The 23,570-nt window shown below is 40.8% G+C and overlaps 1 protein-coding gene across 3 annotated transcripts; it reads right to left on the reverse strand.

Annotated features, from left to right (window-relative positions):
• Window positions 1-9,494: 9,494 nt before the first annotated feature.
• On the reverse strand, window positions 9,495-17,049 carry cxxc1b (CXXC finger protein 1b). 3 transcript variants are annotated; one of them, XM_083770762.1, is made up of 15 exons: window positions 16,964-17,049; window positions 16,649-16,775; window positions 15,226-15,341; window positions 15,042-15,142; window positions 14,818-14,951; window positions 14,450-14,599; window positions 14,094-14,237; window positions 13,607-13,714; window positions 13,309-13,487; window positions 12,905-13,112; window positions 12,108-12,218; window positions 11,124-11,173; window positions 10,717-10,813; window positions 10,429-10,581; window positions 9,495-9,901 (listed from the first exon to the last, which is right to left on the reverse strand). In XM_083770762.1, the coding sequence occupies exons 2-15, from the start codon at window positions 16,706-16,708 to the stop codon at window positions 9,755-9,757; spliced, it is 1,758 nt and encodes a 585-aa protein (XP_083626888.1). In that variant the 5' UTR covers window positions 16,709-16,775; window positions 16,964-17,049; the 3' UTR covers window positions 9,495-9,754. The 3 variants fall into 3 exon arrangements, with proteins under 3 accessions (XP_083626888.1, XP_083626887.1, XP_083626889.1); XM_083770761.1 differs by having other exon boundaries at window positions 14,450-14,605; XM_083770763.1 differs by lacking the exons at window positions 16,649-16,775; window positions 16,964-17,049 and adding an exon at window positions 16,192-16,338 and having other exon boundaries at window positions 14,450-14,605.
• Window positions 17,050-23,570: the final 6,521 nt, after the last annotated feature.

Genomic DNA, 23,570 nt, shown 5'->3' on the forward strand with positions numbered 1-23,570 from the left:
GGTTTGGTTTGAGGGCTGGCTGATTGTGGTTGGTCTGATACCACTGTGCGATGGTATTCTATGTGAGTCGGTGGCGGTGTTGGTTACAACTGTTGGCCACCAGTTGTGACCAAGACCGCCACCGACCCACAGGAGAATACCATTGCACAGTGGTATCAGACCAAGCACAATCAGCCAGCCCTCAAACCAAACCCTTCGACCTAGAAGAACTTGAAACTGCAATGGGAAAGTTGAAACCCGGAAAAGCAGCAGAGATTGATGACCTACTGGCAGAAATGTTACAGCACCTGGGACCCAACACAAAGACCTGGCTTGTGGGGATGCTGAACACATGCATAGCACAGAAAACCATCCCTTCTGTCTGGGAAAAGGCCAAAGTGGTTGCAATCCTTAAACCTGGCAAAGACCCATTATCCACAAAGAGCTACCGACCCATTTCCCTCTGCATCACCAACAAGGCTATATGAGAAGCTGCTACTCCAACGCCTCGTTGCCACTCATAGATACCAAGCTGACTAAAGACCAAGCTGGTTTCCGTCCCAGCCGCTCCTGTGCTGGACAGAGCTCAACCTCACCCAACACATTGAGGATGGGTTTGAAGGGAAACAAATAACTGGAGCAGCATTCAGAGATCTCTCTGCTGCCTACGACACTGTCCAACACCGCACAATGGTCAGGAAAAGCCTCCTCAACAACAGGCGCTTCTATGTCCAGTTAAATGACCAGAGGAGTAAATGGAAAGCCCAAAAGAACGGCCTCCCACAAGGTAGCGTGCTCGCCCCCCTCCTTTTCAATATCTACACAAACGACCAGCCACTACCCAATGCCTAATGCCAGCATTTCATCTACGCCGACAACCTCTGCATTACGACCCAACAAGCAGACTTCCAGAAGATTGAGTCTGTCCTTGAAAGTGCCCTCCAAGAAATGTCAAGCTACTACAATACAACCACCTGAAACCCAACCCATAGAGAACACCTCACACACACATAATTTCCTTTCGTGGCTGTTTACATTCGAGGGTCGCTGGTACTCTCGAACGGAACAGTTTAACGTCATGCCCAGGACGAAAAGATATAGAGAACACCAACATGACAAATAACAGCAGGAAGGCATGAGCCCCAATCCACAGTCTTGGCAAAAACCACACCACCCATAATTCACAACGGTCACAGCAAACTCTGTTGCATCACAACTGGTGTAGGTATTGGATGGAGCCCGCACTTCACAGGTATAAAAAAAACGTTCTGTATTGAAATACTGACAACGTTTCGATCTATTTGATCTTCATCAGGTCATGTGTACACAAAACATACACTTTTATACTAAGGGAGTGCCCCCATCAACCAATCAAAACACCACATTTTGGTGCCCCTCCCATCACTGCAGGTGTGACACGTCAACCCTGAGTGAGTAGGTGGGGACCCAGACATATTGATGTAAATATAGTCTGTTCAGAAATGTTAGTGCCTCTCATAGAGCTTGTAGGTGATGCAGGAGGGAAATGGGTCGGTAGCTCTTCGGGGATAATGGGTCTTTGCCAGGTTTAGGGATTGCAACCACTTCGGCCTTTTTCCAAACAGAAGGGATGGTTTTCTGTGCTATGCATGTGTTCAGCATCCCCACAAGCCAGGTCCTTGCGTTAGGTCCCAGGTGCTGTATCATTTCTGCCAGTATGCCATCAATCCCTGCTGCTTTTCCGGGTTTCAACTTTCCCATTGCAGTTTCACGTTCTTCTAAGTCGAAGGGTTTGGTTTGAGGGCTGGCTGATTGTGGTTGGTCTGATACCACTGTGCGATGGTATTCTATGTGAGTCGGTGGCGGTGTTGGTTACAACTGTTGGCCACCAGTTGTGACCAAGACCGCCACCGACCCACAGGAGAATACCATTGCACAGTGGTATCAGACCAAGCACAATCAGCCAGCCCTCAAACCAAACCCTTCGACCTAGAAGAACTTGAAACTGCAATGGGAAAGTTGAAACCCGGAAAAGCAGCAGAGATTGATGACCTACTGGCAGAAATGTTACAGCACCTGGGACCCAACACAAAGACCTGGCTTGTGGGGATGCTGAACACATGCATAGCACAGAAAACCATCCCTTCTGTCTGGGAAAAGGCCAAAGTGGTTGCAATCCTTAAACCTGGCAAAGACCCATTATCCACAAAGAGCTACCGACCCATTTCCCTCCTCTGCATCACCTAGAAGAGAGGCTGCTACTCCAACGCCTCTTGCCACTCATAGACACCAAGCTGACTAAAGACCAAGGTGGTTTCCGTCCTGGCCGCTCCTGTGCTGGACAGAGCTCAACCTCAACCAACACATTGAGGATGGGTTTGAGGGAAAACAAATAACTGGAGCAGCATTCAGAGATCTCTCTGCTGCCTACGACACTGTCCAACACCGCACAATGGTCAGGAAAAGCCTCCTCAACAACAGGCGCTTCTATGTCCAGTTAAATGACCAGAGGAGTAAATGGAAAGCCCAAAAGAACGGCCTACCACAAGGTAGCCTGCTCGCCCCCTCCTTTTCAATATCTACACAAACGTCCAGCCACTACCCAAAGTAGTAGTACTGGAATGAAATGATAGAGAACACCTCACACACACATAGTTTCCTTTCGTGGCTGTTTACATTCGAGGGTCGCCGGTCCTCTCGAACGGAACAGTTTAACGTCATGCCCAGGACGAAAAGATATAGAGAACACCAACATGACAAATAACAGCAGGAAGGCATGGGCCACAATCCACCGTCTTGGGGAAAAAATAGCTGATCAATAAGCCCCAAACGCGTTGCACTGCGACGCGTTTTGAGCTTGTACATCGGCTATTTTTGCTACAACAGTAATATGCAACGTGGCCCTCTGGAGTGAGAGTGGAAATATAGTGGACTGTGGAAATATAGTCTCTATCGTCAAAGTTGCCCACCCCCATTCTAAACACTACAACATGCAGAGGAGAAGTCATAACAGAACCATCTAAACACTACAGCATGCAGAGGAGAAGTCATAACAGAACCATCTAAACACTACAACATGCAGAGGAGAAGTCATAACAGAACCATCTAAACACTACAACATGCAGAGGAGAAGTCATAACAGAACCATCTAAACACTACAGCATGCAGAGGAGAAGTCATAACAGAACCATCTAAACACTACAGCATGCAGAGGAGAAGTCATAACAGAACCATCTAAACACTACAACATGCAGAGGAGAAGTCATAGCAGAACCATCTAAACACTACAGCATGCAGAGGAGAAGTCATAACAGAACCATCTAAACACTACAGCATGCAGAGGAGAAGTCATAACAGAACCATCTAAATACTACAACATGCAGAGAAGTCATAACAGAACCATCTAAATACTACAGCATGCAGAGGAGAAGTCATAACAGAACCATCTAAACACTACAGCATGCAGAGGGGAAGTCATAACAGAACCATCTAAATACTACAGCATGCAGAGGAGAAGTCATAACAGAACCATCTAAATACTACAGCATGCAGAGGAGAAGTCATAACAGAACCATCTAAACACTACAACATGCAGAGGGGAAGTCATAACAGAACCATCTAAATACTACGACATGCAGTCATAACAGAACCATCTAAACACTACAGCATGCAGAGGAGAAGTCATAACAGAACCATCTAAACACTACAACATGCAGAGGAGAAGTCATAACAGAACCATCTAAATACTACAGCATGCAGAGGAGAAGTCATAACAGAACCATCTAAACACTACAACATGCAGAGGGGAAGTCATAACAGAACCATCTAAATACTACGACATGCAGTCATAACAGAACCATCTAAACACTACAGCATGCAGAGGAGAAGTCATAACAGAACCATCTAAACACTACAACATGCAGAGGGGAAGTCATAACAGAACCATCTAAATACTACAACATTCAGTCATAACAGAACCATCTAAACACTACAGCATGCAGTCATAACAGAACCATCTAAATACTACAGCATGCAGAGGAGAAGTCATAACAGAACCATCTAAATACTACAGCATGCAGAGGAGAAGTCATAACAGAACCATCTAAATACTACAACATGCAGAGGGGAAGTCATAACAGAACCATCTAAATAGTAATACTACGACATGCAGTCATAACAGAACCATCTAAACACTACAGCATGCAGAGGAGAAGTCATAACAGAACCATCTAAACACTACAACATGCAGAGGGGAAGTCATAACAGAACCATCTAAATACTACAACATTCAGTCATAACAGAACCATCTAAACACTACAGCATGCAGTCATAACAGAACCATCTAAACACTACTCTGTTCACCTCTAGTCGATTATTTATTCAGCCACGGACCACCATTGTGAGCATAGAGTATATTATGAATAGAGAAGGCACCCAGAGGAAACCCTGAGGCGAAATGGACATAGTGGCCGAATGAAGGTATTGCAGCCTGGCCCCAAACACATGAACGCGCTGGTCCGTTGACTATCATTGTGCACGTTCACGACGGCAGCACGCTAGCTAGCTAACGAACTAGCGTGCATCCCAGAATGCTTCGTTCCTACTGTGTTGTGTTCATATATGTTACTACTACTACTTTATAAAACCATGATCCAGTAGCCGAATGGTTAAGCCGATGGTATGTGAACATCCGGGCCCGGGTTCACTTCCCAGTCGATGACCGAGTTTATTTTCTTCTTAACAAACACAACACTGTTTGTTTGCATCAAGTCGAGGTCCTTTATTCATTCCGTATCTGAGCCACGGGACCACCATTTTTAGGCTCAAATACTGAATGAATAATGGACCTCGACGAGAAAAGCTAAAACAATTGTGCTAGTTTGGTAAGAATGAAGCTAACTCTCAGTCCTCGATGGGGACTCGAACCCGGGCCCTGTTGTCTACTAGGCGCCGAGAGTAACCATTAGGCTACTGGAACACGGTTTTACAGAGTGGCACGAACATAATATATAAACATCACAACAAGTTAACATATAAAGTGATCACAGATGTTTGAACAACAACAACGTTAAGTATTAAATAACATTGAACGTACCTGCTTGCTGCGGACACGACGACGACCGACATGGTGACGTGGCAAAACAACACTGAGCAAAACCCCCTCCACGCGTCTCTTCCGTATTTGAGGGGGGGGCGGCACTTCCTTCCGGGTATGACGTGGGGCCACGCCCGCGAGGACGTGGAGCTTTCTTGATTTGAGGGGGGGCGGCACTTCCTTCCGGGTATGACGTGAGGCCACGCCCGCGAGGACGTGGAGCTTTCTTGATTTGAGGGGGGGCGGCACTTCCTTCCGGGTATGACGTGAGGCCACGCCCGCGAGGACGTGGAGCTTTCTTGAGTAAGACCCGGAAGCGCCTTACGTCACGGCTTATAAATAGTCAATACAGACATGAGTCCCCTTCCTGGCAGCGTCCTCAGTGGACTAGCGGTTTAGACACCCGACTTTGAATTAAACTTTATATAACTTCACGGGTTCAAACCCCTCTGATGTTTTTCTCAATCATTGATTCACAATACCAGAATGCACGTTTAATCATAGTACATAAAGCAGACAGCCCTGTGATTAAACCTTCAGCATTACATTACACTGCAACCCCACTGTGGCTATACCTTTTTATTCACAATGCAAAGTTATTGTACTCCTAATAATATATCATGGTGTAGTCTAGCTCTGGTTTGATTGATTGATTTAAATATTTTATTAATAGTTTGTAGAATTACAGTACATTTCAAGCACAAACTCAATACAAAGACTGTTAACTGTGAGTGGACGACCCAATTAAGCATTACACTTGTTTTAGAGGGTCCACATTGTTCAATTCATCAAAAGTCCACATTGTTCAATTCATCAAAAAACAACATTATTACAAACCTACATTATGTGGGATCCTTTAGCTTACAAACGGAGTGACATTTCTGGCCACAACGTGGGTGTCGCTGGGCTGTGGCGCTGCCAACTGACTTTTGTGTTTCCCTCTGCTTCATGATCACCTTTTAGTTCCTTTATTACAGCGAATCAAAGGTGTGTGAAATATTCTGTAATTAATGACTTGCTGACTATCTCGCGATTTTAGCCTGGATTTAGTGTTCACGCCACATAGGCTATACATTGAAGACCACATAGGCTATAGCCTACATGAAGACCCGACTCCAGCAGCAGAACTGACAGGTAGGCTACAGTACCAAAAAAAAGCCCTATCTTGACCACAGAAACGCCCCTAAAAGACACGGTATCCTACCGTCGGTATACGTGTAACATAGTGTGTATAAATTGGCAGATTTTATTTTTTATTTTGCACGTCACTTTCTGACTTTCCAAAGGAAACGTTTTAATGCCTTATTGCTGTGTTGTTGGTGATTTGTGGATTCGTTTTAGATCAATCAGGGATCTGTTAATAACGTAATACTGTACTGCAGTCTGCAGTTGTTCCCAAATCCACATTTGTTGAGCCCCCATTAGACCCCCATTAGACACTACTTGATATGTATCAAACAAATTTGGCTAATAATAAATTAATTAACATAATTTCAAACATTAAACCATTTAAACTTCTTCACCTGAACTGACCAGCTCGGTGAAATAACTCAGTACTCAAAACATGTTAATTTATATCAATTTTATTTATAACTGCCAATGTCATGTAAATGTACAACGCACAAAATGTATGTCACCATAACCAAACATGTATTTCTACTTGATAAACCTTATTTATTGGAAGACGGAGCACTTGCAGCATGTATAGATTTTGAGTCTATAATTTTGTTCTAAATACCTGCAAATTGACAAATTGTACATAACTCCTGTACTGGACGCTTTATCGTATAAAGTAAAGAAAATAAAGAACCAGACCACGTGATTAGACAAAAAGTCTCTGCAAAAAAAAAAACAGTTTCTTACCCAAACTTACAAGTGAAACTTCAGTAGTATTTAACCCATTCTGACCTGAGATCAGATTCATACGAGGTTTCCACATGGACACACACTGGTCTGATTAACCCATTCTGACCTGAGATCAGATTCATACGAGGTTTCCACATGGACACACACTGGTCTGATTAACACGGTTCTGAATGTGAAAATCTGACATAACATTTCTATGTTCCGCATCTAGAGCCATACTGTAAAATAGATTCCAGCCTCACAAGAACTATGCATACATTTCACCTGGGCTGGTGGTGATTCACATTAAATGCCAGCAAAGCCATCCATCCTTTAATCACTTGAAACATGTGAAATTATCCTTTACAAATGTTCAAAAACAGCCTCACAATGCTGTGTTGTGAGTTTGTAGATCAGCCATTTTTACAATTGAACATTGTTGTGCGACTAAGTGTATATATTATGTAGGACTTAAGAGGTTAATTACAAAATGATGTAACAATAACTGAACGACTTCTACAAACATCTGTCAAAGGCATCACAAATTTAAAAAAATTGCAGAGTGTGGTTGCCGCAGTGGCTTACATATGCCCCTCCCACTAGTATTGCCAGCCAATTACAATTTCAAGTCACGCCTTAGATCATGCGTAAGTAATTCGGAGGGGATTTAACCCCCGAAATTCATGTTTTTGCGACAAACGGTTACATTTCTCACATTTGCGGCGCCCCCTATGGATGAAAATGGAATTGCTTTGACATGTGATTGAAATGTGGGATGGATTGGACATTCCGTTCGTGATTTATGGCATTTTTTGTGATATAGGCCCCTCCTACTAACTTCGGAAGACGATTACGGCCGAACGATACGCACTTTCAAAATTCTGCAGTTCAGTTTTAATTGGATGGGTCCAGAGATCACGTGTGCCGATTTCTGTGAGATTTGGACAAAATCTGTAGGAGGAAAAGCAAAAAGTGTGTTTTGGACAAAATTCAAAATGGCGGAAAATCTATCATGGCGGAAATGGGCGTGGCCTATATGGGGAGATGCGTCATGACCCAAGGAATCCAGGGAAAAAATATTTTTTTATTTTACGACCTATGGTTCAAGAGTTATAAGCCAAAAGGTAAAGTGGGCTGTTATAGCGCCACCATGAGGCCGACCGATAACATTTTAAGGTTAAATAATTTTAGGGATAATGTGGAATTATCCCTAAAAGTTTTGTAACTATAGTGATTACAGTCTCCGAGGAACAAATACTTGAATGTGAATTTTTGCCTTTTCCCATTCATGTCAATGGGGAAATTTAATTCACTAATAAATTCATATCAATTAAACTATACAACATTTCTCTTAACAAAATACAAGCACACGATTCCCGATTTTTCCGGTCAATTTGACATATGGCTCAAGTGCGTACAGCGTACAGTGTGGGAGGTATAAAGCGTCAAAATAAAGACTACTCCAGTGAAATAATAAAGTGTCACAGTTACAAGAGTCTGGTTGCCCATTCGGGCAACCACACTAATAACAAGTAAGACGCGCAAACGCGTGAAGCGAACGCAGCTCGTGTGTGTGTGGTTGTGTGTGTGTGTGCTACAGCTGCGCCCTGTGTGTGTGTGTGTGTGTGTGTGACTGTGTGTGTGCGTGCGTGCGTGCGTGCCACAGCTGCGCCCTCTGGTGGCGGGCCGGTGGTGTAACAGCGTGACACCACACAGCGTGACACACACACACACAGACACTCAGCCCCTGCTGTCATAGTAAGTGGCTCACTGCGTTCGCAATAATAATAATAAAGTGTCACAGTTACAAGAGTCTTAGTGTGGTTGCCCATTCGGGCAACCACACTAATAAAGTGTCACAGTTACAAGAGTCTGGTTGCCCATTCGGGCAACCACACTAAAAACTGAACAAAGTTGTGTTGTGTGCATATCACCAAAATCAGTAGGGAGTTGTTGTTTTGCTGTTAATTGCTTTTTGCTTGGTTTATCTTTTGCAATTATGTAAACTCCATTCTTTGTTGTGAAGTGTATAGAAATCTCTTGGGGTGATGTTGCACTAAAACAAAACTTAGAGATGGAGTGTTTTCCAGTTTTCCATGCGTCTATGAGGTGACAGTACTTCATTAGACACCCCGGAGTCGTTTTTATGTACAATGATGTATTCCCTTTGTATTTACTATTTAGGGTTTCTTCCTGGAGGCTGAACCCTTGACAGTCAAATGAAAAAACAGTAATATAGTGACATCGCATTATCAGCCCCTCCCCCTTTATCATACAACTACAGGCTTAACTTCAGGTGGATCACCTCCCACCAGGCAAACCAGGCACTTAATGAACTTGTGGGGGTGCACACATAAAAAGGACATTTTAACAAATACTTAGACCTTTAAAGTCAAATGGTGCTCAGAAGTTTAAAATCCAATAGTCCGAAATAAATGTAGTAACCTCATTGCAGTTGGGAGACATTTTGCCAAAAAGGCATTATATATCCAAGTTTGATGCAACAGCTAGGCCTACTAATTACTTTTATGTATCCATGATAGTAGAAACATACCTTATTTTTCCACACAGGAAGTATCTGGAGTAACCCAAAGTCTGCAGTTTGTTTAGTATTTATTATGGGCAATCATAAGAAAAAAGTATTTCTTACTCAATCATTCATAATCTACCGCAAGTGAGAAAAATATATCCATTTAGCATTCAGTACAGCACAGAGTAATCCAAAATAATTCATTTACCAAAGTGTATTTAAAATGGTGTAAAGGGGTAAAATCTATGGTTAAATCTCTTATTGCTCAAAGTCTCACACATTATGTACAATATTATATTATGCACAGCATGGGTAACGGATGCAGGCTATCTATCCTTGCTGCATCGGAGATCAGTCGTCACAGGGTCATGCTGAATAGTTTGATGCAACATGAGAGCGAGCAGACCAGCCCTGTTGGTCATAGCCGTCCTGACGTTACGTTCTTGCTCAAAGAGCTCGTCCAGTTTGTACCACTGTGAGAGAGACATGAAAGGATAGATCAGTTGTGTCTATTCATGAAGACTTAACAACAAAATACATTTTAGATAAGCACAAAAATAACACAGACGCACGAACAGGGGTGACAATTTGACTTCCACCCTGCCATTCTGGCCTGGCGGAGATAATTCACCCTTTGTCAGCCTCTGATTGGTCCCTGACTGACTAACCAGCAGGCTCTTTCTGCCTGGTCCCGCCTAGTTTATGTTGAATTTGCTAAAACATCATTTTTGGAAAAAACTAAAAACAAACATGATATGCCCAGTCACCATGCTGCACCTGTGATGTTCCTTTTTACTGACACCAAGTTTAAAAAATAATTGAATTCACAAAATATCAATACGAAGCAACTGAAAAACCTGTTATTTCAATGGTAGTGGATGGAGAGAGAGAAGACTTTTGTCCAACCACGAAACGGCAACCAATGGGTGCGAAGAGGGGCCCAACCAGGGCCTTGACAAAGGGTGCCAACTCTCTCATAGATATGGTGGTTTTGACTTACCACCCTAACCCTTTCCAGGTCCACCTCAGCTCTCCTCAGCTTCTCCCAGTTGTAATGCTTGTTGCATCTCCGTTTGGGGATCTTGCAGTAGTCTCCTGTCAGCTCAAAAACATTCCGGACCAGAGGACAGCCACACACCTCATCTACTGGGATCTAACCACCAAATGAAAACGGTAAAAAGTACTTCATTTAAAACAGTCGCAGCAGATGACATTTTGCACAGATTTAACAGAATCATGTCTTATAATTGGTTGCAATTGATTGCTCTGCTTATTAAACCCTACAGACCTTGGGGTCTCTGGAATGCTCTGGACACAAAACCTGGAGCCTTTTGCAATACGTCTTGCTCTGGGGGTTGTACACGTCACAGAAGAGTCTGGTTGCTCTGGATAAAAAAAAAAACATCTTAGTCTCTCACACACACACACTTCATGTTTTATTTCGGTTTTGTTCTGTTTTCAACGGCTTACATTCATTGTCTTTAAATATTGTATTTGAAACTGAAGGATGATAAACTAAACACACACACACACACACACACACACACACACACACACACACACACACACACACACACACACACACACACACACACACACACACACACACACACACACACACACACACACACACACACACACACACACACACACACACACACACACACTCTCTCTCTCTCTCTCTCTCTCTCTTACCCTTCAATCTTCGTTGGATACATGGAACCAAAAGAGGTCTGACTCTCATACTGTTGATGAAAAACAACAGAGTCTTTATGATGAATGTAAGAATATTGAATAAGATACAAGCTTGCATTTGTGAGTGTACGCATGGATGGGCTCTGACATCACCAGAATATGTACAAATCATACTCCCGCAATTTACGCTAATTATCACTTCTTTTGCCAGGGAATTTTTCATAATAAAAGGCGCTAAAGTGCAAAGCAGATGAGGCAGATTTTACTCTGAAAAGCCCCGCCTTCCATTACCCCCCAAAACCGGAAGGCATAATCTTGGGTTAATACATCGCACTGTCACATCGAAAGTCTCTCTAGAAGCGTTTATATTCCAAACGACATGCTTGCTGAAGTCAGAAATTAGTACAGAACATCAGCGTTTTGGTAAAAACCATGGAGAGAAACTTTAGGCCGTAAACAAGGAAGTGAACAGAAAAAGAGAGAGAAAAGACGTGTATCCTTGATTCCTTAGCATAATTAGTGTTAATTAATTTTACGAGATACTGTACATATCTGCCACCTGCCCGCACCGGGACAGACAAATGAATCAGTACTATGAGATTAAATGAAATGCAAATGACAACTTTTGCACAAGAGGCAGCTGTCTCGAATGTAACTAGAGTACAAATGGAACCAAATGGACCCTTAAGGCCAATACATAGTACACTTTTATGGGCCAAAAATAAAATCACTTGGATGGGTCGTCGACCCGATCATACTAATGTGGCCCCCACTCACGGCTCAATAGAATGGGAAGAAGGCACACAAATAAATATTTTTCTCATTGTGTATTATTGCACTGGCCACTGTTAGTATGTCAATTATTTATGACTCAAATCAGCCCATGACACATAACTGTGATCCATGCATCTCTAATGTACAAGCACGTCATGTATTATCTCCAATTTCCTTCTGTACATAATTCAAATTCAAAACATAGATTACCTTAGCATAACACCGCTCCATATGTCTCAGTGCCACCTTTGGGTTGATGGGATGACTACAAGACACACAGAAAATCGACAGGTCTGTGTCCTCACTATCCCCGTCATTCGCCTACAAATCAACACAAAAGTAAAGTAATGATGTGAAAAGGCTTCATTCATTAAAGCACATACTGTTCAGAGTGACTGTTCTAGTGATAATGATGTCTTTTTGGAGGATAACCTGAAAATTACTTCAATCAATGGGCTTGAGTGTTGCAAATAAAGGTTTATGATATTCACATGCTTTATGCTTTGTTCAACAAGATTATAATCTCCACAAATTTCCAGTAAAACAGAAAAGAAAAGCATGCAACAGCTTAAAGGAGAATTCCATGATAGAAGGCTTTCTTAACTTTATTTGTAGTTGTTACATCCCCACCAAAGAGTTCCAGGTGTCATTTTGTGCAAAAGTGCATTATTGGCTATTTCCCCTAATATAAGCCCTCAATGGGGGTTGGGTTTTTGTGCCAATTCGCTTACAAGCTTGTAGATCTGCTATTTTTCAATAGCGAAAGTATAAGATAATGCTTAAACACCAAAAGGCGTTCCCGCCCAAAATGCAATTTTAAAAATGTATTTGCGCCACATTTTCACGATCTGCTATTTTTCAATAGCTAAAGCAACATAATGCTTGAAACACCAACAGGGGTTCCCGCCCAAAATGGGTTAAGAATACTTGAGTTATTAACGGGTGTAATTTATATCATTGGAAAAAAGGTCAAACTTCTCAACTCGCTCCAACAAGCTACATCTCACCTCCTCGTCCTGTTGCACCACCTGCTGCTTGGCTTTGGCGATGATGCCCTCCAGCTCATGAAAGCGCCGCTCCATCTCAGTGAGGCGTAGGCGAGCGTTCTGCTGATCTCGACGGATTCGCTCCAGCTGCTTCTTACCGTGCTCCTCGGCAATGCAGGGGCTCTGCTGCCACTGTTGGATACGCTGAGGGAGTATCTCATAGATCCGACTGAAGGAAACATACAGTACACACAAAGGGCTGTCACAATCATGAAATGTTACTTGATGTCATACAATTACGATGAATTATTTGATTGCGTTTTTTCCCATTTCTGTTTGGCTTTTAAGTCTGTGTAAACAGAGGCATAATGTACCAAATGTGTAAGAGAGTGAGCGACAGACAGAGATTTCCAGCCCATTCTTACTTGGCAGCTAACTTCATGCCACAGTCTTCAGAGCAGTATTTAGAGTTGGGACGTGCTACCACCACACAGCTGGGCCCCAGGCACTGGCGTAGCCCACCAGTATCACGTCCCTCCACCTTGTCACTGTGCCTAACTTTGTCCTTGTGTTTTTGCTTCTGTTTGTGGCGTCGTGACTCCTTCTGATGGACGAGTAAAAAAAATTGCCTTCCATTTTTCTAAAAATTGCCTTACATTTTTCTATACACATTTTTCTGGTGCAAACGAATTAATTTCCACATGTAAAAATAAAATTTCTTACCTTCTTGTCAAACTTCTTTTCTCGTCTTTTGACATGCTTCACCTTCACGGCTTTCTTACGCATGACAGGACTGAAAGGAGGCTCATCGTCCTCATCGCTGAGCCATTGCTGCATGAAAAGATTTCAGTCAGGACAACTCGTACAAGTAAAATAGTTTATTAAAGGTGTTGTTCAGAAACAAAAAGGGTTATTACCGTCTCTCTAGCTCTTTAGTAAACAGAAAATAAATGTTCAGGTCAGGAAGATGACCAAAACAAATAAATGAGCAGACTAAATTGAAACTGGAACACAAGCTTATACTCTACAGAATGACCTGGAAAATAAGAGGGTCTACTATGATTTGTTTTGCTTTATTCCAGTGGTTCTCAAAGTGGGGTACATGGACCATCAGGGTTCCTTGGGTGGGTTCCAAATGTACCTGGACAGGTCTGTAACTCTGAGAGTTATGGGGATCCTTGAAAATACACTGCTTTATTGCTTCTCCTACCGTATTGTCATCATATTCCCCTGCCTTGTACTGCTGGTAGAGCTCAGCCTCACTGTCGTAGTCGTCCGAATAGTGCCGACGTCTATGGTAATTGTCCCGCCTCTCTTGCAAAGCATTCTCCTCGTCTTTCACACGCAGCATTTTCTGAACCAAAATCAAGAAGCAACAGGTCACACACCTTTAAAGGGAACTGCAGAAATCAATAAATTGGTACTCATCACAGTTTAAACACGTAACTCTTAATTCCAAAAGTTTCAAATGTATAGTGGAAAAAATGTCCCCATCTTTAAAGCCTCAAATTATTCTACATAAAGGAAGAAATAGAGATGATGTCTTCGTGTCAGGAAGAACCTTACCCTGGCTCGAACCTCACACTGTCTGAACCGACACTTCTGTCTAATTTTGTTTGGGCCACCAAACTTCTTCATGTCCTTGCAGAAGTCACAACTGGTACAGTCTTCAGTCCTTCTGCAGGGCTCACATTCCCCACACATGCGGACAGAGCGCTTTACCTCAAGAGGAAAAAGGAATTTAGTCACAAAGTTATATAACCATTTATTTTGCAGAAAAGCCTCAATTACATTTAAAAGGGGTATATTCAATATATATTAGAAAGATCTATCAATCTAATATCTATGTAAAGTTTTTACATTGCATGAAGCAATTCATACGAGTTAAATAGTTGAAGCAGTTGGCAGGTTCATTTTATTGAAAATACACTTACTTTTGATCCGCGTCGCCTCTCGCCCTTATATTCAGGAGTACTTGGATTGCTGTATTTTTCATATCTATCCGAATCAGGGTCCTTGTCACGGGTTTTCTTTGAGCGATACTTTATCTCCAGTGAAGAGTTCTTACCTATGTTAATGAGAAAACAAGTAATTATTTGAATGATGAAAATGTTCAAAGCATAACATTCAGAAATATCATTTTGAGATATGTAGTTACCTCTACATCGCATGCAGTACCACTCCCTGATCGCCTTGGCCATTTTCTCAGTGACGTTGATGCAGTGCCCGTGGAACCATTCGTTGCAATTATCACAGCCACTTTCAACAAGAGATACAAATGTGTGAGTATCACAGCATCTGCACAAAATTAATAATCATGACAACAAAATGTATATACTTACATCATGAAGCAGTTGATATCTGGTTTCCGGCAGATACAATAAAGTGGTGCATTTTCCCCCTCTATGCTGCTGCCCTCAGGCCCGGGCATAGGGTCCATGTCAGACATTTCACTGTCCTGAAAAGCACAAAGTATGGATCAAATAAACATAATTTTGTTCAGTGGGCTCTAGTCTAAACACAATATATTATCATATTGAATGGCTCAAATCCAAGCAAGTGAACATGTTATTATGATGTTGTTGATACTAAGTTCTTCACATCACTGCACGGGTTGACATATTTTTGTAGGTCAACTCAACTCAGAAGTTACACCTATCATGGATTCCCTAGCCCCTTTCTGGAGTCTCTGGACCTTGTTTACCTTTTTAGTATTTTACAAAAAAAGAGAAATAAGGTCCCAAAGGGGACAAGATAATTTACACAAAACGACACTTTTGGTGTGTGTGTGTGTGTGTGGGGGGGGGGGGGTTAACCACAAAGGAAAATAATATACACTATACAGCGTTTGTATTAGTATCGGACGGGTCGATTAAGAGTTTAACCACACTTTAGTGTTAGTGTTGTGGGGAAACGAGACAGCAAAATAAATAACAAAAATCGATAGTGACTTGTTACTATTATCTATTAGTATCTGTCATTTAGCTCCGTTACAGTTGAAGCTACAGTTGAAGGCCTGCCCTGCAGCTGGTTGTTACTTTGTTTACACACCGCGTTAGCTGCTAAAGTTAGCTTACACGTCATGCAATATTATCATTAGCTAAAGACCTAAAGACAGTTACTCTACATTTTCTTACCAAAAGTATAGCTAACGACGTGAGCTTTTCATGAATGGTGTTGCATTATTATTATTTTTTACATAACTCCTGTCATTAAAACCTGTACCATGGCTAATTTAGCGTTAGCCCCATTGGTTTAGCATTTCAAACGGTAACGTTGTGTGGCGAAGGAATGCTTTTGTTTATTACCATTTTGAGATCGACTTGGTCCTTGGAACAAATAGCAAATAAATATCCTAGTGAATTAATGGCCGAGTCAGCCAGTCAATAAATATCTATGCTTTTTGTCAGATGCCGGGTGGTAAGGTAAGCTTAGAGGGTCTCTGTCTCTCGGTAAACACCACCGGATGAACAAAAGTCAGGAACAAGTTATCTTTTGCACTATTGGCCAGTATTCTTCTTCATTGACTGTTATGCCAGTTGACTTCCTATGTCGACTAATTACCGCCCACTACTGGATTCTATGTTTCACTGTGATTTGTTTTCACACACACACACACACACACACACACACACACACACACACACACACACACACACACACACACACACACACACACACACACACACACACACACACACACACACACACATATATATATATGCAACAGCTTAAATATAGTCAAGTGGCCAAACATCTCAGTACCTTCACTCTGCTTGACACTTCATCACTGGTGAGAAAACATCCTGATTTATACTCAAACATTGACAAATCATGGCCCTCCAGGATTGATGCCAATTCTATACGACTCCTCAATCTGTCACCATTTGGACTGTAAGAAGAGAAAAACAATTAGAATGGCAATGGCATATTTCTATGTTCTGTTATGCATTTGATTGTGATTATTGTTAAATATGAAGGAAGTGTACACACACACACACACACACACACACACACACACACACACACACACACACACAAGTAAGATCAAGTGGCCACTGAGACATTAGTTATTTGTACCTGAGGTAATACACATCCTTCTGTCCAACACTAGAACCTGAGCGTCGAACAACTTCTTTGCGTTTCCAGCCCTCCCCGAGCGCAGAGCACTCTTCCCATCCCTCAGCAGAATGCATTATCGTACAGTGGTGCTGATCGATCAGACCTGGGGACAATATTCATAATGTAAGAAAAAGGACGACGCATGAATTAGAAATATAACAATTATTGAAGGAGCATGCAAACCGAAGAAAAATAGTCCATGTATGCATGCAGGCCAATACCTTCAACAATGAAGACTGTGTCAAAGGCTCCAAGCTATTTCAATCTAATTAAAACATACATATTTCTACATTCTTCTTTTTTCTTTCTTTTTTTTTTTTTTTTTTACCTTTTTCTTTTCAATCACCAAATGAAAAACGTTAAAATAGTTTGTTAGGAACTTTTCAGTTATCTTTTCTTCTGGATGAAACCGAATAAAAGCAACGCATCTTATATTAAAAGACAAAACTGATGTTATTGAAGTTTCATTGTATTTGTTGAATTACACCATGCAAACGAAAGATGGAAGATGTAAATAATCCGTTTTCACCATTAGGAACTGTTTTCTCTCTAGTCTCCGCCGCTTAAATTCAGATGTCCGGCAGCAGACTTCAAAATAAGATGCGTAGATAATAATGTAATAACATTGTTATTATAGTTTGTTTGTTTGGTTGTTGTTTTTTTAAATACAGATATAATGAAAAATATGTATTTAAGGGCAGTGTAGATCGTCCATGGAATATATAATAATGAAATATGTAGCCTAGTTATTATTATTATTATAGACAAGTAATTGAGTAGTAGTAGTTGCAGCAGCAGTAGGCCTAGTAGTAGTACTATTCCACAAATGTAGGCCTATAGTCCACATTTCTGAAAATGTGTTGGTGAAAAAAATGAGCATTTAAAACCTAGGACTTTGACCCAAAGAAGATTATTTTCTGTTCCACCTGTCCATGGTCTACTTAAGTAGGTTAAGGGTTTAAGTCATTTATTTGATTGAATTATTTATTTATAGTTCACAACACAATTAAATATCGAAATAAATAACCAATGTTTACGTTAAACTTCAAATCTGTTATTTATTTCAACATTAGAAGGAGGATAATTCACTTTTAACCATCACCAGTAAGCTTTTATTTTGAATAAGCTTCCTAGCTAGTTCCACACGGGTTCACACACCCCCTTGCATCCATGACCCTCCCCCATACTCCATCTACAGGTTGTTGTCCTGAGGTGAAAAGGGAAAAGGGTCGCTTTGTGTTTTATAGCCTAGTTTACGACAGAAAAACAAGTTTGGTTGTTTCTTAATTTGTTCCACTGATGAAGTAAACCATGTATAGGAGTCAGTGTTAAGAAATTATGTAGCCAAAGCTGTTTTATGCTTTTATCTTTTCAGTCATTGCAAAGTTGCAATCCATAATTTTCCTCAAACAACATAATAACAATTAATTGATACAAACAGAACCCACAGATGATTGTAGAATAAAAAATTCATGACGAAATATTTTAATTACCAGAAGTCCAGAACTTTAATACAGGTGAAAAAAAACGACTGTTTTGTGAATATATTTTGTTTACTGGCACCCTATAATAATGTAATTTTCGGAATTTAATATACATCTTAATTGACAAGTTCTTTACAATCTGAAAGGAATACTGGAGATGCTGTCCTAGTTCAACATCGAAGTTAGTAACACACATCTCTATGATAATAATCACTAGATCTGATTGATTGATTGATTGATTGATTGATTGATTGATTGATTGATTGATTGATTGATTGATTGATTGATTGATTGATTGATTGATTGATTGATTGATTGATTGATTGATTGATTGATTGATTGATTGATTGATTGATTGATTGCACTCACTCCTTTCTGCCTTCCCGGCTCAGAACATCTGCTAAAACATACCTCTAACTGTTAGAGGTACAGGATTGGATTTCGGTGTGGTAGAAAGGAGAAAGTGGAGAAGAGCTTCCTTGCGTTAGAGTCTAACACAAGGAAGCTCTTCTCCACTTTCTCCTCCACCCCCTCCCACCACTCAACCTTCATCCCTCACTGCTGATGCTTTTGTCACCTACTTCGAGAAGGTTGATGATATTAACTATACCTTTTCACCCCTTCCCCAAAAGGAGCGTCTGACTCAACCAAAACTAATGCTGAGAGAGAGATGGAGAGAAAGCTGGTTAGAGACAACACATTCAAGGGTTTTGGAAAGAAAGGAAAGGAATGATTGGAGATTGGAGACGGGACAGGGTCGAGAGGACAGGTGGTAGGTAGTGGATGTCACTAGTTTTAGGACCTCGTCTGGGGATAGAGGACACACACACACACACACACACACACACACACACACACACACACACACACACACACACACACACACACACACACACACACACACACACTCACTCACTCACTCACTCACTCACTCACTCACTCACTCACTCACTCACTCACTCACTCACTCACTCACTCACTCACTCACTCACTCACACACACACACACACACACACACACACACACACACACACACACACACACACACACACACACACCCACACACACTCACTCACACACACACACACACACACACACACACACACACACACACACACACACACACACACACACACACACACACACACACCATGAGGAAGAGAGATATATAGCAAAGGAGAGACTGATGCAGTAGGACGATCGCTTCTAAATTGCAAGGTGGGAAATATATTAATGGAGGAGAACTCTTTGGCTTATAACATTTGGAACTGACACTTTTAATACACTCTGTTGTGAATTGTAAGTACAATTTGCTTAAGAATTGTAGTATATATTGAACAACATAAGTAGAGTTATGAACACATGTGAATTTATGCTCCTTATAGTGACATCATGTAGAAAAATATATAGATTTTTATATATTCTAAGAATTTCATATTTGTAGATATTTGTTTTTTCTGCAAACCTCAAAGAGGTTAAACAAATCAGTTGAGAGGTTATATTAAAGCAATAATCTGTATAGCTACAGCAGTACCATATGAATATATACATTTACTTTTGCTTTATGCACTTAATTAAACAATAATCAGCATAATTATTCGTATTAGTAGTAGTAGTAGTAGTAACATATATCACATATAGCTGTACAAATAATAATAATAATAATAATAATAATAATAATAATAATAATAATAATAATAATAATAATAATAATAATAATAATAATAATAATAAATGCAAGACTTTTAGCTCAGATTCATTCACATCTGCATAACTATATTCACCAGAGCATCAGAATGTTGGAGTGGCCACTATTTCCACTCCCCCCCCCCCCCCCCCTACAAAGTATTGACTGTAGTGCAGCATCCACAGCCAAGAAGGCAATCGGTGGAAGTGTACAGGTTCTCTGCATTTCCATCCTCAACGCATTTCTTTGTGTGGGTCTTTATCCACATTCTAAATGTTTTCCAAGTGGTCATTAATAATAGATATAGATAAACATCTCTGCATTTTCCAATAGGATTACTCTTTGCTGACAGGCTTCCCTGTAAAGATCTCATTGTGGGTCTTGTTAGGTTGATACAGCATGACAAACATTTAAGTTACACTTAGTGGATGAAGAATGATTTGCTTAAAGCCTTACAATACAGCACCTATTTTAATGAATAAAACAATAGTTAACCAATTTGTATGACAGAGTTATCTTGGGTAATGAAATATAAAAAGGACCAGGACACGGAGACATTGAGACAATCAACAGACATAAAATGTTTGGATTGTAGCTTTAAATTAATCAATTGATATATGGGGCATATGGGGCATTTCGCCATAGACCATATAGTGATTTTCATTAATTCTGCACATAATCTAAAGCTATATAGCCTACCCCAAACTATGAACCATCCCAGTTATAGCTTCAGGAGAACAGTATGTGTGATACAGCTTTGTGACAGGATAGAAATGAGAAAATAATACAGCATAATATAAAGCCTCACAGGTTTCAAATGACTAATATGCTTGTATAGCCTATGAGCTTTTAGAAATGTAAATTAAAACAGAGCTTTACAACCAAATGTCTAATAATCTACTGTTGATAATGTTGTGGACAATTAAGAGTCAAAATGAAAAACAAATTTGTTTTGCCAATTTAGTCTATTGTTTAGAGTTGACCCGTTTATGACATTCTACCACAACACACAAACTGCATAGTGTGCCGTGCCTATGCCTCAGCCAGCGCCAAACCACAACAGAAACAAAATCTGCTCTGCTATGATCTTTTTTTGTAATTGTGTATGCATGTTGTATTTTTGTGTACGTGTATATAGAAACTTTTTCCCCCCTTTTTTCTCCAGACTGTTTTTCCGACTATCCTTGGGATTGTGGGTGGGGGGAGGGTGGGATATAGGGATTGAGTTTTATTTTTATATTTTATTATGTCTGTTTAATACTTGCCCCTGGCCCCTGGGCTTCTGTTATAAAAAACCTGAATAAAAAGATTTTGAAAAGAAAAGAGTTGACTGTCTGGAGTTTTCTATTTTTTTTTATTTTATTAATCTATCACACCTTCAAAATGCAGGTGATTTTGAAAGAATGTAGGCCTATCCTCCACATCCCCCTTGATTGGTCATCCTTCATGTTTTTCCGAGACATTCAAGTAGATGGAACAGATGGATGACAACATTGTGTTCGTGGTCATGGATGAGGAAAGTGAGGACAAACCAACATTGTGTGATTCACCAAATACACTGCATAACTCCACAATGAGTCAAACAGGTATATTTACAATAAATATCTACCATATAAATTACCATATAAAAGTCCTTGTTGTATGCATGGTTCAGTCTGGTTACATTTGTATGCTCTTAACACTAAGGATAGTGTGTAGCCATCAATGATGTTAACCTCTGCTCTTAATAATGACACCCGGCCATTGTTACTTTTTCCAGAGTCAATGACTGAATATACACTTTTGTCAGAGGAGACACCTCATGAGAGTAAAATGTCTTTAACTGACATCTGTGTAAATGAAAGCTTCTACCAAACCTCATGTCACGGTAAATGTATGCGACTTATTATTATTCTCTCAATATGAACAAAGACATTACACACAAATGTGCACTAAACCACTATTGTCTGTGCACCATGATTCTCTTTACCAGTAGGTTCAAACATCCCAGCTGATTCCGAAATGCAGCAGAATATTACATGTGGCGTAAACAGAGCATTGATCATCTGCGGCCCTTGGTCTGTGGAGAAAGACCAACCCAAGCCTCTATGTTCACTGCTGCCGTCATGGTCTGTGGAGAAAGACCTACACAAGGCGCCTCAATGTTCACTGCTGTCATCTTGGTCTATGGAGGAAAACCGACCCAATCTTCTATGTTCACAGCTGCCATGGTCTGTGGAAAAAGACCAACCCACGCTTCTATGTTCACAGCTGCCATCTTGGTCTGTGCAGATTGAGGAAGACCAACCAAAGCCTCTATGTTCACTGCTGCCATCTTTGTCTGTGGAGAAAGACCAACCTAAGCCTTTATGGTCACTGCTGCCATCTTCCAAAGGCAACTGTTCAGTTTATGAAATGAGTCAGTCATGCACATCGATTAGCAGGAGCAAGCGCAGCATCGACAACACATCTACAGCCCAGACCCAGCAGTCAGATGTGGATGGTAAGAACACTAACCATTTAACCATTAACCGTCCCTATTTTGGGCATGTTATTATAGGAGATAAAAAATTGCAGATCTACAAGCTCATAATGTGTCAAGCTCATTGTGAGCTTGTAGATCAACTATTTTCACCATGGGTTGTACAACAAAGTATATGGGGCTTATGCGCGGTTAACTCTGGATGACACAAATACATTTATATTTTGAGATCAAACAATACATTTCTCTTAGATTTGTTCAATGTATTCAGCTTCTATTGTGCCCTTTCTTGTATTTGAAGCGCTCTTCTTGTATAGTCTGTCCACTCTCCTGTTCACAACCTTTCTTTCTTTCCATGAGATCCATGTGCATCCTTCCTCTTGGCATGCCTGTTCTGCCAGCCACTGGACTGTATGTGGGCCTCAGTGAGAGGGTGTAATGTCTGTCTAACGACCCTGTGTGGCTGTGAGAGTGCCACGCTGGAGCCTTTAATGGACCCTTACCATGCCAACTGTTGTAGCTGTCTGGGAGAGTGCACCTGCTTATGTGACTGTCTGTGTGAGTGCTGTATACAGGCTACAGAGTGTCTGGACCTGGCCATGGAAATATCTCAAATGCTCTTCCATTAACCACTAGCAAATAAACATATTTACACAAGGAAGGATGCCACTCCTTTATTTCACAAAACATGTCTAAAAGCCATTTTGGTAAGACAAAAAAACAAGATGCCTGTCCTGAATAAGTGTAGGAACTTCTATGATGAACAGTCCATTTAGCACTCAATATAAATGTGCCAGTAGGGTTAAGTAATGGAAAACTTTGGGTAGCACAACTAAGAGTGACTAAAGAGCTGTTGAAAACCTTATGGGACCAGGTGCAAAACAATTAGCAGCACATCTCCATTTTACAGTTCATTGAGAGCAGTGAATAACT

The sequence above is a fragment of the Protomyctophum parallelum genome (genome assembly GCF_964188405.1).
Source record: "Protomyctophum parallelum genome assembly, chromosome: 8".
NCBI classification, from domain to species: domain Eukaryota; kingdom Metazoa; phylum Chordata; class Actinopteri; order Myctophiformes; family Myctophidae; genus Protomyctophum; species Protomyctophum parallelum.

Coding starts and splice junctions, on each gene's coding strand:
- cxxc1b (XM_083770761.1), bottom strand. CDS start 16,708: ATGTTTGAGTATAAATCAGGATGTTTTCTCACCAGTGATGAAGTGTCA. Junction 15,143..15,225: donor GATATCAACTGCTTCATGAT/GTAAGTATATAC, acceptor TCTTGTTGAAAG/TGGCTGTGATAATTGCAACG. Junction 14,238..14,449: donor AGTGTGAGGTTCGAGCCAGG/GTAAGGTTCTTC, acceptor ATTTTGGTTCAG/AAAATGCTGCGTGTGAAAGA.